Source organism: Saccoglossus kowalevskii, chromosome 9 (assembly GCF_978046115.1).
Source record: "Saccoglossus kowalevskii chromosome 9, keSacKowa6.1, whole genome shotgun sequence".
Classification (NCBI taxonomy): Eukaryota; Metazoa; Hemichordata; class Enteropneusta; family Harrimaniidae; genus Saccoglossus; species Saccoglossus kowalevskii.
In genome coordinates this window covers 1,820,863-1,839,354 of record NC_140649.1, presented here as the reverse complement: position 1 = coordinate 1,839,354, position 18,492 = coordinate 1,820,863, and the positions used below count along the sequence as shown (strand labels likewise).

Below are 18,492 nucleotides of genomic sequence, written 5' to 3'. Positions count from 1 at the left end.
AACCTGGGATGATGTATCAAGGTCTAAAGTGAACGTTTTATCATTTTTTGAAAAATCAAGAAAAAATTGAAAATTTCCCTTCTCGCTACCTTAACACGATGTTCCCAAATATTCTGACTTTTACAATGACATGTACGCAATATTATTTACACTTTATTTAATACGATGTGCAAGTGTCCTCGGCAAACATTGTTCTTAGTAAACACTGGGAAGTATTTCACACCGGAAATAATATCGCACGTTAACGTTCGACATTAATTCATGGCCTGATTCGCGCATGTGCGTCATACAACCCCAGAAGATTTGTTACATCAGAACGCGTTGACTGGAGGATTATACAATGTGTGATATTGCTTGATTCTTGATTCTTAAACACAAATTATCAAATATATTAAAAAAACTGTAAAATGTAATTATGAATTTTTGTTTTATCTGTAAAGTGTAATACTGTAAATGGAACTTTCATTTTATTTCTTGTAAAAACGTAAAATGCACTTTTCCTTTTCTTTAACCTGTACCAGCTATCCCCCCCGTGCCCACCCTCACAATAGGGGACTGTGTCGGCGCTTGGTCGGCGTCACCCACAGGTCGCCAAGTGAGACTTTTAGGCGCCGTTTACCATAGCATCAGCCAGGCGTCACTTATTTGACTGGCGAAGTGCCGCGTGCCGGAGCGCGGCTCACAGCGGTCCACCACTTTCATGGCACAGAAGTTGTTTGTTTAACGCGTGCCGCGACCCACCGGCTCGGGAGATCTTTATCAGTATAATACAGATTCGAGATTACCTAACTGTAAACCGCGCAATGGCTTATGGGTACCAGTTATTAAACAGAGTTGAAAACGAGGCTGTCGAAAGACCCATGTGTTCTCTTCCGCCGGCCATTCTTAGACTGTGAGCAGTTTTACGGAGACCGGTAAAACAAAAAAACAGGTATTTCCCTTTTTGAAGTGACTGTGGTCTTAAATTAAGACTTGTTAAATCCACACAACAATCTGGTCTGCCACTAGCAGTGTACAATAATGTTAAACTGTTCAACATTTCGTCTATAATAAAAATAATTTTACGGCTGTTACACATCATATTCGGTCTACCATGGTTTACCGTACGTGGCCATGCGAGTCCTACGTGTGCTTATATCTCCGACCTCTCGATACGAAGGTCTTTCGGAATTGAAACATCGTTTATTACCTATCAATTCTTGGGTTATAGTGTAAAAATAGAAATTTATGTAGCATAGACGAGATACTTTGTAATGATCGCGAGAAATCAACTAATAATGTAATGGTGTACCCAGAATGCCTTCTGGGAGTACTTTATTCTTTCCAATCGCTAAGTTTATATCATTATTCATTCAGCAGCTTTAACCGATTTTATTACCAAGATGGTTGAAATAAATAAATGGGGGTGTGGGTGATGTATCCTTAGACAGTATATGCATCAAACTACCCATAGATTATGTTATCTATACTTCCAAGCATAAGGACTCCTAATTTTCATTTTTCAATCAAATTATACAATTCTGGATAATATTTCAGGTATTATTGTATACCACCAACATATTGTGATAATTGAATACTTTGTGATGGTCAGCTATGATGTCAAATGTTCAGTCTACTTGCATTAACCAATCAGAGTACTGAGATAAAACACCATACACGCTTGTTCGAATGTCTGTTATTTGGAAACTGTCCATATTCATGCGTCATTCAAACTCTTGATAACATCGAACTATAGCGAGATACTGATATAGAATCGTGAACGTAGACAACCCCCCTATAAAGGTCGTTCCTTCAGCGCGAGTGATGGTGAGTAGATCTCTCCTCCCCTCCCATACAAAATTTGGTACCATCGGCTCTGGTTTATTATGTACATATCCAGTGTGTATTAATGGTTTATTATGTACATATCCAGTGTGTATTAATGGTTTATTATGTACATATCCAGTGTGTATTAATGGTTTATATCCAGTATACTTTATTGTTTTTGCCTGCTAGGTCAGCATGTCTCATCCGTTGATGCAGGAATCTATTTGGTTTGAAAAGTTCAGATGTGATGATGCAGAAAGGAATTATGAAGAACACCTTGCAAAGCAACACTCTGGATTAGTTGTACAGGTTAGTAACTGTTAAATACAGACATAAAGTATGGATGTGTAATTGTTGTGAAAGCAGTGAAGTCTGGTCAGTGCTATTATTAGATGTAGATGTATTAGGGTGATGTATTAGGGTGATGTATTAGGTGTATTAGGGTGACAATGATGCCCCATCACTACACTCGCCTCACATTTGCTTGATATCTCCTCCAACCCATATTATTTTGAAAATATTTCAATTGCACCCTTACCATTACTATGTTCAGGAGCTATTTTAGCTCCCAGATCATTTTAAAATTTGCCTGTACAATCTTTATAAATTCACCTAGCATATTGACAATGTTATCAATATCTGAAATTTGAATCTCTACACATCCATTCACAATGACAACTGAAATCACGATGTATTTTTTTGCACTTATTTTTTTTGATGATTGACAAAACACGTTTACAATATTGTAAAAAAACTCCACTTCATCCAAAGAGTATGTGTAAATTTCTTTGTGTGGACTTGCTATGCAGCTATTGAGAACTCTAGACTGTAGCCCAGGGCACAGACTACCAATTTTTGTGACAAAGCAACCAGAAATGTTCAAATAATTACAAATTTTGCTTCACTGTTATACCAAAATAACAAAGTATGGTTTGTCACTGCACAGTGAGTTGGTTATTTTCATGTATTCACAATTGAGTGCATGGTTTCAGGTACCAAACCATCGAATATCCAATATTATATTATACCAGTATATTGATGATGTTAATCCATTGATTTGATTGGTCCAAACACAAAATTTGCATATGCAATCCATGGTATATTGACTGATAATGCACGGCTAAACCAAGTGGCCCTGGAACATGAATTGACTACAGGTTTAATACTGAAATACATAAAACCGGTATTATTTGATTTTTAGGGAAATATAATGGTTGAATTTTGGAAGAATATTGAAAAAAATACTGAATTAAAAACATCTGAAAAGTTGTATAACCATAATATTGCTTTTTGTTAATGGTGGGATCCAAGTTGTGAGCGTCGGTCGTTGGGTGATTGTCGTTCGTCACACAAACCTAAACCACCGTCCCTCAACACCGTGAGGTGCCTAAACAAACACCAGAACACTGTGTTCTCTGTGTTGTGACTCTTGAGATGATGGATTGCGAGCCTCCAACAAAGAAAACATGACCTTTAAGTCCTAGATAAAATTGAGGGATTGAAGGACAAAAAAATGCAAAAAACTATGAGTCACAGGCAAAAATGTATGCCACCAATAACAACCAGTGTCCCGTAGTGACGTTTGCAGTGAAATTGCACCCAGGTAATTGCCATCTGTTTCAAAAAACACAGGACAACGCAGGATTCGATGACGATATATGATATTGTAATTCTCCACTATGGGTGAATAAATTATAGGAGATGATGAAGGTAATTTCGAAAGCTGCAGATTTGTGTCGAGTGTACACCAACCACTGCACGGCGTGCAAAGTCTTTCTTTCGGCCGGAGTTGAGACAAGGCATATCATGTACGTGTCACAAAAACGATGCGAGAATTCGATCTTACACCATCAAACTTACCCCAGAACGACAAAACTTGTCAGTCATACTGTCACAAAACTTTGGTTATACCAACGGTATTCAGGTCAGATGATACATGATACACCGCGTCCCGCAGCGTCTCAAATTTCGGTCGAACCAAGTACCGCTGAACGTCAAATATCCACAGTTAAAAGTAGTATGATGAATCACAAAACCGGTTTATTTCACAACTGTACTTTCAATGGGCAAATTACAATCCAAATTGTACAAAAAGCAGAATGAAAACGTGGAAAATCCGTTGTTTCAATGATCCAAACTGTACACGACCCTGTAACTCAAATCGCGTTGACGCAGTCAGTAAAAGGTCAGAAAGGTCATCTTTTGTTATGCTAATGTGTGTGTTTACGCTGCTCTATTCATTGTGGGTAAGTTTCTTTTTCATGCAGAATAAAAACTAGTTTGTATTTAATTTGAACTTTATTTCGCATGTATTTTTTGTATGCATTCAGTGTACAACTACATACTATTCATATAAATATTCATGTTCAAGGGCCATAATCATGATCTTTTAGTAGATGAAAGTAAACTCTTTTTTTTTACTAGTTTTATTGAATTGTCAATATACTGGTATAATATAATAGCAATAACCCCCGTCAATATCAAGTGGTATACCCAACTTTTAAGTTATTGCTCAATTATTGTCATTGCAATACTATAAGATTATTACGAAGCTACCTCAAAGTATGCATGAAGATAGTTTAGACGACACGCAGTGGAGGTCGATGCGACAGCGTACTGTCTGAGTGCATACTTTGAGGTATCTTCGTAATAACCTTATTATATAATATACATCTTTTCTTACCAAGGATACATCATTGGAATGCCAAAATCTAAAAAGTTTAGAACAGAATCGGCGAACTTCTTTGTATGCCCGGACCGGTCAAACCCTGGTGGCAGCCATGTTTGTTTTTTATTTGCGCTTATGCGTGTAATCATTCCATATTTGGAATTCGCATTTTCTAATATGGTAGGATAAAAATACCCTGTAAAATACTGCAAAATTACAACACACTGTAACATATGGCGTTACGGTGACAGATGTATAATAATACTATTTATTCAAGATTTGTGAAATAGTGACATATTACTGAAATATTACTCGTATGTTTTAGATACTGGTCCAATATTTGCCTTGTATCTATATTGCTATGTATGTTGTTTTTTGTGAAGAAAATATACAATGCTGTTAAAACCTAATTTTAGACATAGACTGTATAGACATGGATCATACAGTACAGTTCTCGCGGAAGCTTTGGCTTCACTTCAGCTTCACCTTCGCTTCAGCATGGCATTGTTATGGCTTCAGCATTGCTTCAATGTCGGGACATTAAAAAGTTAGGCTGTTATCGCTTCGCTTCATTGTGGCCTCATTATGGCAACAATGTGGCATCAGCATTGCTTCATCAAACAAAGAAGTACAGAACTCATTTCGCCCAACCTCTCGCCCGCTTCCGCTTTTCAATCGCTTGCTTTTGCGACTGCTTGTTGAATTTCCGCTTTATTTTCGACTGTGCAAAAAATCGGACTACTAACAATTTTCTGGTTTTCATAGGTCACGGTTACTAGTTTAGTAACCGTGCATAGATGTTAAACAACCGTCAAAAGTTCAAATACTTTTTGTTGTAACTATCTATAATTATATGCACGCAATCTGACCCTTTGACCTATATTTGGCTGGGATTGACTATTTTATTTTAAACAATATTCTGACGTGACGCACTGCTACAAAATGTATTTCAACAGAAGTACGACATGGTTGTCCGGGTTTCTTTTCCTGACTGTGTTGAGTTTACGATTTGTATAACTATTATTTCCCCCAAGGAGAACAAAAGCCGAAGGACCATGGAGCTAAATAGAAGTCCCACGCATGGACTGAGTGAAAGAAAATATTTCTAAGGCTAAAATAAAACCTAATATCTCTTTGTGTATTTGTCACTTTTGCATATATTTGTTGTGACAGTATGTTCGTAAATATCTGGAAAAATCTCGTCTTTCGTTAATAATTTCATTTGTTTGAAATGTCTACCAACCGTGTCCCAATAATTTGTTTGGAATATCGATCCCCGTTGGTTTCTCCAAACGGTCCCGACGTCCATCATTCAACACAATCAGCATTTATTTATTGTAATTCATGGGGATCATGTCCCGTAATTTGCGGGCTGTAAAACCAAATAATTAAACATGTACTATTTATTATATATATTTTTTTACCTCGTGAAACTACAACACAGCGTAGAGTTGTCGTGGTGAAACAGTCGCCTTGAAATCGATGGAACTTCAATTATCCATTTCTCGCCTTGAAATAAAATTTTAAAAATTCGAAGAGCATCGGGGGGATATATTATTAACCAGTCTTACCAATCGCTAGCTTTATTTTATTCAAATCCATAAAATTCACGGGTTTTTCGACATTTGTTGGCAACTTCCGCACTAAAAATTGAAGGGTCGTCGTACTGTCCAATCTCCGGCGTCGATTCACTTTGCTGTGACAGGCTTCACAATCATTCACTGAAAAACATGGTATATTTTGATAAACGGCTGGGATTTGACCTCTGTTCAAAAAAAGAAAAAAGAAAAAACTGGGCTGAGATACAAATCAGTTTTGCAAGTTGGGAAATAAGGTAAACCAGATTGGGGTCGATGATATTCAGTATCGAAGGACTTCCGTGTGTATAATGAGTTTCAAATTGTTCGACTGGTCACCAAATATTTAAGACTACAACTAAATGAACACTTTTTTTTCTGAAGCCCAATAAATTATTCCTGCTTTTCAAGTGCTATTCGATTTTTTACCAGGCCTGTGGCTCGTTTTTATTCAAAAATATTTTTTTGTGAGAATACTTTTAAAGTACGTATAGATCGAGCTCAGGTCACTGATCGTGACTTAATTTTGAAAATTGGATGTAAAATTTTACCAGGCCGACGCCACCACAACCATCCAATCATAGTTGGAAATGTACGCACTTGTTTTGGAACTTTGTATCAAGATGGCAGGCGACAACGCCAGGCGGCGTTCGCGTGTTTTGCATGTATTAGTAGTCCGGGCATGGGATCGGACTCTGCTAAAACTAAACGAAACACAGAAAAATACCACCAAAATGTAGAATCTGAATCTGTTCTCTTACCAGCAAATAAAATGAACGAAAATAAGGTAATTTTATAACAAGAACAGTTTCATTTCGTATAGCAAATTGTGTTGTATCCGAATGACGATTGCATTGTGTGATTTAAATTTATCACGATTTTCCTTGCAGTCAATATGACACTCGTCACCTTGCAGATTGCAATGTACTTCGCAAAGTTTTTGGTACCCAATACTTGCAACATTAAATAATTAAACAAGATATCTTTTTAAAATGTCATTTTACTCTTGGTCATATTATTTTATTCCCCTTACCGCTTTGAATTTCAAATCGATTACATATCGAACTTCTGTACATGTGTTTTTTCTCTACTGCCTTTCCATGTGAAAATAATGAGGTCATACTCATGTCACAATACTTTGAAGCTGATGCCATGTTGATGCCATGAGACTGCGAAGCTGAGGCCACGATGATGCCACAAAATAAGAGAGGCGAACACAGCTTCAATTTTCAATGACGCGAAGCTGATGCCACAATGATGCGATGCTGAGGCGACAATGAAGCCATGCGTATGCGACAATGCCACAAAAGCCAAAGCTTCCGCGAGAACTGTACTGTATGCTTGTACCTCTGTAATGCTGTTTGTAGCTTCAGGTTGTTTTGGTGTATTCTGAGAATTATTTGGACAGTCAGTTGGCAAAATGTCCTGCAACTTTGCAAAACACTTCGGTTTTTATCCAATCTAGACTTGACACACGCATAGCTCAGTTTTTCAAAATGAAATGCATTCACTAAGAATATACAGGTTATTTTGGAGTGTTTTAATATTTCTTGAATAACATACAAGTAAATAAAGAATAAATTAAAAATAGTTAAATATGTACACTATGTTTGCAAATCTTAATGTTGATCACCCTATGAAATAGGGAATCATAACGGAGCACTCCTTCTGTCAAGCAATGCCATCGAATCTAGAACAAAGCAACTGCCAAAGTGCTTTGTGTGGTTGCGAACCATCTTGCTAAATTGACTGTCTGAATAATTCTGAGAACTGATGTAACTGGTAATTTTAATACATAACTGACTGTAGTTCTGATATAACAGGTTGCATAGTACCTGTAGATGCACACTGCTTAATATAAATACTACATCACAACCTTTCCTGCTAATCCACTGATAATTACTTTCTTTCTCCCTCTCTCTCTCGCATGCCAGGGTACACTAATGTTAGTGGGTGTAATCCTGTCAAATATTTGTGGTGATATGTCTCGTATTTGAGTGATAGTGCCCATGCTTTGACCAATTGCATTTAAACTTTGCACTCATACTATACATCAATTAACACATATGTACATGCATCATGATTGATTTTAAGATGGCTGAATGGTGGCCATTTTAATGTTATATTTAACACACACACAAAATGGCTCCAGTTTGTATCATATGTCATACATGTACCAGCACTGTCATACCCCTCTTAACAACAATACTTAATACTTAACCACAAACCAACTTGATATGTTTTATTGGTCGTTGCTTTCTTCTACAATTGCATGATTTCTTTTCACACATAGTTTACCCGTACTCTGTCTGTGTTCAGATACCCAATTCAGAAGCATAGTGGGAACACCAATTGGTAAGGCATCAGAACAGTGTCGCTCGCCATTTCAAAATGTTGCAATTATTATTGAAATGTAGTCAGTCATGGATATTTTTACTACACATAAAATGTCATCACACACATACGCAAAAAATGACAAATACTGATGTAAAATTATTTTTATGTGAAAACATCATTTCACTGGGTCCATGTTATTCATTCTCTGAAAATACGAAAGTATTAAAACTATTAGTACAGTGTGACTTCAATATACAGCAAATAAAACTAGTCCACTGATAATTTTACAGATCCATCCCTGGCACTGATTGCCCTAAAATTATCTAATCTTACACATAACTGACAGTGATAATTATGGTGTATTATTTTGTGAAGATAACATCACTTAAACCTAACATGTCTGTCTATTGTCAGTGACTTTGGTACACAATGTTGTCTTGCTAGATAGTGGTGAATCAACAATTATCTAAAATGTTCACTAAAATCTTTTCTATACCTGCAAATTAATTTGTCTATGTGTGTATTTTATGTAGGTGGAATGGTGTCCACTCTTACTTGTAATGGTTTACTAACGTATGTTTATGTCCTCACCTGTAGTTCTCCAACGATGTGTTTCTTTGTTTTATAGGGCTCCACCAGTAAGCTAGTGAGCGAAATTGCCAGAGCCCGACAGAACATCCAAAACACTCTTAATTCTACTGGTGTGAGTACACCTGTCTAACTCTTATAAGAATCAATACATGATTTGTTTTTCTGTTAATTAATTTGGCAAGCGTCCCATCTCATTAAGTAATGTGAATGATGTACAGTGTTTTCTTTTGTCTGTCAGTCATATGTACAATATTAGTGTCTTAAATTATCCTGCATCATTTGACTTTAGTAGACACATACTATTCACTGCTTTTTCTTTAATTTTATTCTTGAATTTCATCTAACCTTGTGTTTTACAGCCAGTCTTGGAGATGTAGGGACAGCAAGTTCTTGATAATTTGCTGACAACTTTGATACAATTTGATGATTACTAAACTTCATTAATGATTTGACAATCCTTTTTAAAGAAAGCTACAGTGCCAATTAATGGGCCTTCCTCCTGTCGATAGCAACTACCCACTGAGAAAATAATATACAAGATTTTCCAGAACTGATCATGACATATAATAGAATTTTAATGTAATTGCATGACTGTGGATTAAATAGTATTTCATTGTCACTTTCTACTGCAATATTGATTGCTACTCGATGTATGCGACCACTTGTTGGCACAGCACATATGTCTAGTCAAAACTCAAGTTGTCAGCAAATTAATCAAGAACTTGGTTACTTGTGGCCTCAATACTTTTGTAATTTGCTGTAATTATTAACACTCCCCATCTTGCTCTGTGGTATGCAAGATTGTATTTTATGCTGTATGTTGCATGTGACACCAACACACAATTGTATTAGCGTGCATGACTTGTGCAGTCTTGTAATTCACTGTGTATACATTATATGGATAGCTCATTGGTTCTTATATGAACATTTAATAAATTTCCTGAAATGATTGTCTGTTTGAATGTGAATAGTTTTTTCAAGACTGATCAAACTTGGGTGTCTGGTAAACTAATAGTGCATTCAATTGTATGTACACATGCATTGCCAAGTGTAGGCTTTGAGCATTCCTCAATGTTTTCATTGTTAAGACTGTGTTCATCATATATTTTTTACAGGGTACTGGATTAGCTGTTGGCCTTGCAGTGGAAAATAGTCAAGTCAGTGAACTGAAACAGAGATTGAGTGTGGTAGAACGAGAGAATAAGGACCTCAAAAGAGGTAATAACTCATTTCACTGGAACACACCAGAATTATGAAGCCACGTATATTAATATTTAATCGAATTTAAGTCAAGTTTGTGAAGCTTAGGTTTAGTATCGGGGGAAGGTATGGTACAATTATATTAATATAAATTATACAATGGTATAAATTGAACCATACCCTCCCCCGATACTAAATCTATGCTTCGCAAACATTTTTATGTTCAGTCACGAGATATTTTTGTTTAATTAAACCTAATTAAAACGCAATCCTATATAGAAACGCGTTTAATTGAGTTCATATCGCAACTATATTAAAACTTAATTCAATGTGTGGCGTCACAACTAAGGTTACACGAGTATGTGTGTGTGAGTGAGTGAGTGAGTGAGTGAGAGAGTGTGTGTGTGTATATACCGTTGAAGTCCTAATATAAACCGCATACGTAATAGTAACCAACAAAAATTGAAAACTTGAAAAGTACCTATTACTAACCGCACCCCCAATTCAACAAGGCCGTGACTGACTTCATTGTTTCAACCAGCTGTTCCAAAACGGCATTGTTCCTAATCCTATTCATTTGTTTCGACAACATGGCTAAAAATATTCACACCTATTTATTGTTCAGCGGTGATAAGATGTCAGACAGGCAATGAAACTGCTTTTGTTCTGGCGGCGACCTCTGTCAATACTCTTTCTGAATACGTCTGTGTTTCATAAGTTTTAGACAATGAGCTTTTATCATCGTAAAAGTGTTAAACTGAGCATTGAAGAATAATTTATCTTTCGAAAACAAATAATTTCTTGATTTAAAAAAAAAATCATGCCGTTTTCCCATGGAAATCAAAGGCAAAAGATCACACTACATTATCGGTAAATCTCTTCCGTGTTCACCATGAGGTCGCTGAACTGTCATTAACATATTTAAATGAGCTATGTAATTTAGACACGTGGGCACCATCCAGCATTTTTACCTTGCCCATACCATCAAAGATGGAAGGGAAAGGTATATTAAAGGAAAAATTTTGTCCGGCGTCGTCGTCGTAGTCGTAGTCGTCGTCGTTGTCGTCGTCGTTAATAATTGTTATTGTGTGCATAATAACTTTACTAATTCTATTCCAAACTTTATCAAACTTGGTCACCTTATTCATCAGTATAAAGTCTTCCCTGAGTTTGAACAACAGATGTCCTGTATGAAAATATCGTGCAAAAATTGAGAAAATCTGATAAAATATTTTGACTGTTTCTACTTGACTGATCACTGGTGATACACATCAAAGGTCACTGATCTCAGTGGAAATATGCATTGTTGTATGTGTTCAATGAAGCAAATGATTTATCTTGTAATAATATCCTTGGTAATGTATCTCAGAATCCCATACTGGGTTTCAAAACCAACTCATGGAGAGATTGCACAGTCTGATACACATTTGCAAACCTACCAATAAAATCTTTACAGAAAACAAGATGTCAGAAAATCAATATAAGCACTCCTATGAACTGGGTGCCTAACTTTGATCAAGATCTGAAGCTAATAGAAAATCTGTTTAGTTCAAAGTTATCAAATCAAAAACAATACATAAAAAATACATTAAAAGCAAAACATTTCATCCACATTTTAAAAAGAAAATTATTCTAAAATATATGTATTCTGTATTTGACAAACAGTTCATTCGACAAATGAAAACTCACAGGAATATGTTTCAGCTATTAGAACAGAATGATAGAGTTTTTATAATACTAGTTTAAAAACGCACTTCAAAGATTGCAGTGTTTGAAGAAGTAGATTCTCAGGAGGCAACAGTACTGTTGACTTCTCCCTCCACTGGACACCAACTATTTAAGTTGATTTGCATACAAAGCAGAGCTTGCAACATGATAGCTATTCATATGGGTGTTTTTTTTTACTTTTCATATAATACAGTAGTCACACAATGAGGCAGTTCATATTTGTCTCAGTGAATCATTAATTTTTGACAGACACCTGTACAAAATACTTGGACTAAAGCCAGCTAAAATTTTCTGTTATCTTGCATGTTTTATGAATCTATTCACATCTAAATGCAGCACTTTTTTTTTCAATGAGACATTTGTTTTTATACTAAAATATCTGAATTACTTTGAAGAAAGCTGGAAATTATGTCCCTTAAAATAGTTAAACAAATAAGGCACCAATGTTTTTGTAAGATATTTACATCTTTTAAGGACATTCGGTAGACTGATTCCCCACTGTTGGTTCAACCCCAAAACTTGTTTGTATTTAAAATTAATTATGACAATGCATATTTAGATTGAAACAAACTATAATAAAGGAAATTATATTATATAACAAAGGGCAAGGTCACCAGAGTTCAACTATGTTGATTGGTTAATTAGCGACTTGACCTATCCGATCAATAATACGTCCCCGTGAGCATTCAAAAACATGGCGGATATCGTATCGGCTGTTTACATGTGACTGAAATCATTTGCTTACGGGGAAACCAAGTTGAATTTTACTTGCATTTTATAACAATTCAACGAATTTATTTTTCGTGCGTTATTGTAATCACTACTAAATAATAATCACGAATATCAACACTTCGAAAACAAGTAAGTTATTCACTTGTGACCCGCAGCATGGCCGGATCGAGCTACCGTTATGTGATCATTTGCTACTAAGCAGTGCATTCGTGTTTTTATTTGAAACTTCTGTTAGAATATACTTTTCGTTACCAAGAAAATTAAAAAAATAAATGCATATTACATTAAAAATACCGAGTATTTTTTGTATCATGTTGAATTTTTTTTTGATTGACTGTAATTTTTCAACATTTCGTAACGCCTATTTTAGAACCAAAATAAGGCCTTTCACTCTTCCCCGACACCTATTCAAGAGATTGTACGTTGTATTGTTTGTTTTGTGCATGTGTTGTGGACAAAAAATGACCACGCCCATTTAGTGATTGCAATATGTACGTAATAGAAACCGCATCCCGAACTTGAGCTTTTGATCCCAATTTTTAAATTGATACATTGTAATATAAACCGTGGTTTATAATAGGACTTTAACGGTATATATATATATATATATATATATATATATATATAATGCGAACAATGTAAATATAGATAAAATAATATCAGAAAAACTAAAAACAAAGTTTGAAAAAAATTGTAAACAGATTTTAGACAATGATAACAAAGGGGAAAAATCACAAAAATAAATTGCGCACTTACAGAGAACTGAAAACAGATTTTGGCTTTGAAAACTACTTACACGTAGTCAAAAATACTCATCACAGGTCATCAATGACAAAATTGAGGATTAGTGCTCACAGACTACAAATAGAGACTGGGAGATATAACAACACAGATATATCTGACAGAAAATGTCTATGTTGTGAAAATAACGCCATAGAGGACGAAGAACATTTTCTTTTAACATGTGATCTCTACGCGGGAGAAAGAAAAAACTTTATCAGCTGTTATCACCCCAACACTTAGCAAACAATAAAGAAAAATTAAAATATATTTTAAATAATAAAGATGAGAAAACAATAATACAAATAGCAAAATACATAGAGAGTGGTTTCAAAACAAGAGAGGAAAAACTGAAAACATTATAGTCAGCTATCTCAAGATAAGGTCATGTACATGCAATAGTTATCTAAACATTCACCAACACAAATGTGGAAAACAATCCAATTTACTTTACCATTATTTTTTTTTCTACTTTTATTTGCTAGTTGTTTTTTATTTTATTTTTTATTTTACCTGTGTGTATTTTTATTCTCACTTTAATTAGTCCCCGTTCGGACGCAGTCCGAAAACGGGGACTTATGTTTTGCCCTGTGTGCGTCCGTCCGTGCGTCCGTGATCACCTGTATCTCGAACATGCATGGACCGATTAAGTTCAAACTTCACTCGTACATCACACATTATATGGGACATATGCACATGCATTTTTTTCATGATCCGATTAACGATAGTCGAATAGTGGCCATTTTAAGGCCGAAAATGCATCAAAATCGCACATTTTCACCATTCCGGACCCGGATCTCAGTTATGCATGGACGGATTTTGTTCAAATTTGGTACATACATTAAACATAATAGGACCTTGATGCACGTCATTTTTTTTTTTGGATCGGATTCGAAATGGCCGACTGGCGGCCATTTTGTTTTAAAGAATTCAGTTCTGGATCCGTATCTGAGACATGCTTGGATTGATCGAGTTCAAACTTCACACACACAAGGTACATCATGTCACAAATATGTATGTGCATTTGTTTCATGATCTCATTAACGATAGCCAAATGGCGGCCACTTTAAGGCCGAAAATGCATTGAAATCGCACATTTTCACCATTCCGGACCCGGATCTCAGTTATGCATGGACGGATTTCATTCAAATTTGGTACATACATTAAACATAATAGGACCTTGATGCACGTCATTTTTTTTTCCCGGATCAAGTTCGAAATAGCCGACTGGCGGCCATTTTGTTTTAAAGAATTCAGTTCTGGATCCGTATCCGAGACATGTCTGGATTGATCGAGTTCAAACTTCACACACACAAGGTACATCATGTCACAAATATGTATGTGCATTTGTTTCATGATCTCATTAACGATAGCCAAATGGAGGCCGCTTTAAGGCCGAAAATGCATTGAAATCGCACATTTTCACCATTCCGGACCCGTATCTCAGTTATGCATGGATGGATTTTGTTCAAATTTGGTACATACATTAAACATAATAGGACCTTGATGCACGTCTTTTTTTTTCGGATCAAGTTCGAAATGGCCGACTGGCGGCCATTTTGTTAAAGAATTCAGTTCTGGATCCGTATCCAAGACATGTCTGGATTGATCAAGTTCAAACTTCACACACACATGGTACATCATGTCACAAATAGATATGTGCATTTGTTTCATGATCTGCTTAACAATAGCGGAATGATGGCCATTTTAAGGCCAAAAATGCATCAAAATCACGTATTTTCACAATTCCAGAACCGGATCTCAGTCATGCATGGATGGATTTTGTTCAGATTTAGCACAATGTGTTGTACATATGCAGGTGCATTTCGGTCATGATCTGCTTTGAATGTATATGTCACTCAAATATGAACGGAACGGGGACGTGTCATTGACAATGACTTGTTGTTTGTTTGTCTTTATTACCGGTAGTCCCCGTTCAGGCGCAGCCTGAAAAGGGGACTTATAATTCAGGTTATGTCAAATGTCCATTTTCCGTTTTCCATATTCCTTTTTCCGTCTCCAACATTTTCTCAGAAATTCTACAGCAGATATCAGTGAAACTTGGCAGGTTGATGAACAAGTCTCCTCCGAGTATGCACGTAATTTTTAGTCCCCGTTCAGGCGCAGCCTGAAAAGGGGACTGTATAACTCACATGACAGGTTATGTCCATTTTTCCATCTCCAATATTTTCTCAGAAATTCTACAGCAGATATCAGTGAAACTTGGTAGGTTGATGAACAAGTCTCTGCTGAGTATGCACATAATTTTTTTTCCAGATCTGAAAATCCCAAGTGGGTCTTTTTCACGATTTTCATCAAAAATTACCTCTCCCGGCAACATTGACAGAACGTCTGCACATGCTCAGAATAAATTAAATACTGTAAAATACTTTATTTTTGCTTGCAACATTTTTTTGCTATTTTCGCTGAAGGAATGTTTCAGTTAAAATAAAATCTAGCGAATATACCCTTTTCTTATATTTTACAGTCAATTTGTCAAAAATCAATGAAAATAAATTCAATACAAAACACCCAGAAAAAGTCTTTTCAGCGAATGATAATTCCAGCTGAAATAAAATATTTGACAGTAGATTAGATCTGTGAGTAACGCTGCTGTTATTACGGCAGGCATGTGATTTCTCCATTGCGTGCAATTTATTATAGTACTGTTTATACATGTATTCTGTTCGGCTCAGTGGTCTCATTCACTAGTTACTAGAAGAACTAGTAACTTTATTTGATGTCAAGAAGGCGGCATAAGAGATGTGTTTGCAAAGGTAAGTTTTCCAGTTTCAGCAAAATTGAATGTTTATTGGGGTACGATTGGTGTACATTCCGTGACGTACAGACGTGAATATTATGATGATTGCCAGCTTTATATTCTTGTGAAAAACCCAAAAAGCAAACAATTGTCTCCAATCTACGAAACTAGTTCGTAAACTGTCAAATTATTGTACATTATTGGGGACATAGCTTTCAACATAAATTGTTATCCGGTCTTTTGCTTGTGTCACGATTTCCAAAATATCCACAACTCGGGGGGGGGGGGGGATCCCTGTATCGATCAATTTATTCATTATATAATAGTAGGTTGCCTATGATTATTAGTCCCCGTTCGGACGCAGTCCGAAAACGGGGACTTATGTTTTGCCCTGTGTGCGTCCGTGCGTCCGTGCGTCCGTGCGTCCGTGATCACCTGTATCTTGAACATGCATGGACCGATTAAGTTCAAACTTCACTCATACATCACACCTTATATGGGACATATGCACATGCATTTTTTTCATGATCCGATTAACGATAGCCGAATAGCGGCCATTTTAAGGCCGAAAATGCATCAAAATCGCACATTTTCACCATTCCGGACCCGGATCTCAGTTATGCATGGACGGATTTTGTTCAAATTTGGTACATACATTAAACATAATAGGACCTTGATGCACGTCATTTTTTTTTTTGGATCGGGTTCGAAATGGCCGACTGGCAGCCATTTTGTTTTAAAGAATTCAGTTCTGGATCCGTATCCGAGACATGTCTGGATTGATCAAGTTCAAACTTCACACACACAAGGTACATCATGTCACAAATATGTATGTGCATTTGTTTCATGATCTCATTAACGATAGCCGAATAGCGGCCATTTTAAGGCCGAAAATGCATCAAAATCGCATATTTTCACCATTCCGGACCCGGATCTCAGTTATGCATGGACGGATTTTGTTCAAATTTGGTACATACATTAAACATAATAGGACCTTGATGCACGTCATTTTTTTTTTTGGATCGGGTTCGAAATGGCCGACTGGCGGCCATTTTGTTTTACAGAATTCAGTTCTGGATCCGTATCTGAGACATGCTTGGATTGATCGAGTTCAAACTTCACACACACAAGGTACATCATGTCACAAATATGTATGTGCATTTGTTTCATGATCTCATTAACGATAGCCAAATGGGGGCCGCTTTAAGGCCGAAAATGCATTGAAATCGCACATTTTCACCATTCCGGACCCGTATCTCAGTTATGCATGGATGGATTTTGTTCAAATTTGGTACATACATTAAACATAATAGGACCTTGATGCACGTCTTTTTTTTTTTTCGGATCAAATTCGAAATGGCCGACTGGCGGCCATTTTGTTAAAGAATTCAGTTCTGGATCCGTATCCAAGACATGTCTGGATTGATCAAGTTCAAACTTCACACACACATGGTACATCATGTCACAAATAGATATGTGCATTTGTTTCATGATCTGCTTAACAATAGCGGAATGATGGCCATTTTAAGGCTGAAAATGCATCAAAATCACATATTTTCACAATTCCAGAACCGGATCTCAGTCATGCATGGATGGATTTTGTTCAGATTTAGCACAATATGTTGTACATATGCAGGTGCATTTCGGTCATGATCTGCTTTGAATGTATATGTCACTCAAATATGAACGGAACGGGGACGTGTCATTGACAATGACTTGTATTCGTATTTTTTATGTTGTGAGCATTAAACTGTTAGTTGTAATGAAGATTTTGCCGAACTCCTGGGATTCAACATGGCGGATGTACAGTGACAACACGTGTATGGACGGTCGGTCGAGTAGTCTGCAACAGACCATGAAATCGCCTGGCGTTTTTTCGGCAGTTTTCTTTTTAATATTTTGGATATTTCATTCACTCCTGACGCCTAAAAGAGTCTACTTTATATTTTACCGTAGTCATTGACACCTATTGTGAATAACCTGAATGGGTAAGCTTCGTTTCGACAATGGGCTGTTATTTCTGTGAACAATGTTTAATTATTCTTTGAATGCTCAGTTGTTTTTTTTAAACATCTAATTTTTGGATTAAAAAAACATGACGTTTTCCCAGTCAAAATAGCATAAAGATCTTGCTACAACATCAGTGAATCTCTACAGTACTGCGTTGCGTTCACCACGTTCATTAACATATTTAAATGAGCCACGTGTAAATGGAAACTTGGCGGATATTGTATCGTACCGAGCATTTACATTCGACCGAAATCATTCGTTTACGATGAAAGTAAGTTGAATATTACTTCAAATTCATAAAA

At 36.2% G+C, this 18,492-nt stretch overlaps 1 protein-coding gene across 2 annotated transcripts in view; it reads left to right on the top strand.

Annotated features, from left to right (window-relative positions):
• The first annotated feature begins 836 nt into the window (after window positions 1-836).
• Window positions 837-18,492, top strand: part of LOC100373956 (elongation factor 1-delta-like) — a 39,419-nt gene continuing 21,763 nt past the window's right edge. Inside the window, exons 1-4 of one of the 2 annotated variants that reach the window (XM_002733164.4) lie at window positions 837-931; window positions 1,996-2,115; window positions 9,017-9,091; window positions 10,095-10,197. In XM_002733164.4, coding sequence (XP_002733210.1) covers window positions 2,002-2,115; window positions 9,017-9,091; window positions 10,095-10,197 — 292 coding nt within the window. In that variant the 5' untranslated portion in view covers window positions 837-931; window positions 1,996-2,001. The remainder of the gene's footprint in view (window positions 932-1,995; window positions 2,116-9,016; window positions 9,092-10,094; window positions 10,198-18,492) is intronic. The other variant, XM_006814532.3, reaches the window with a different exon arrangement.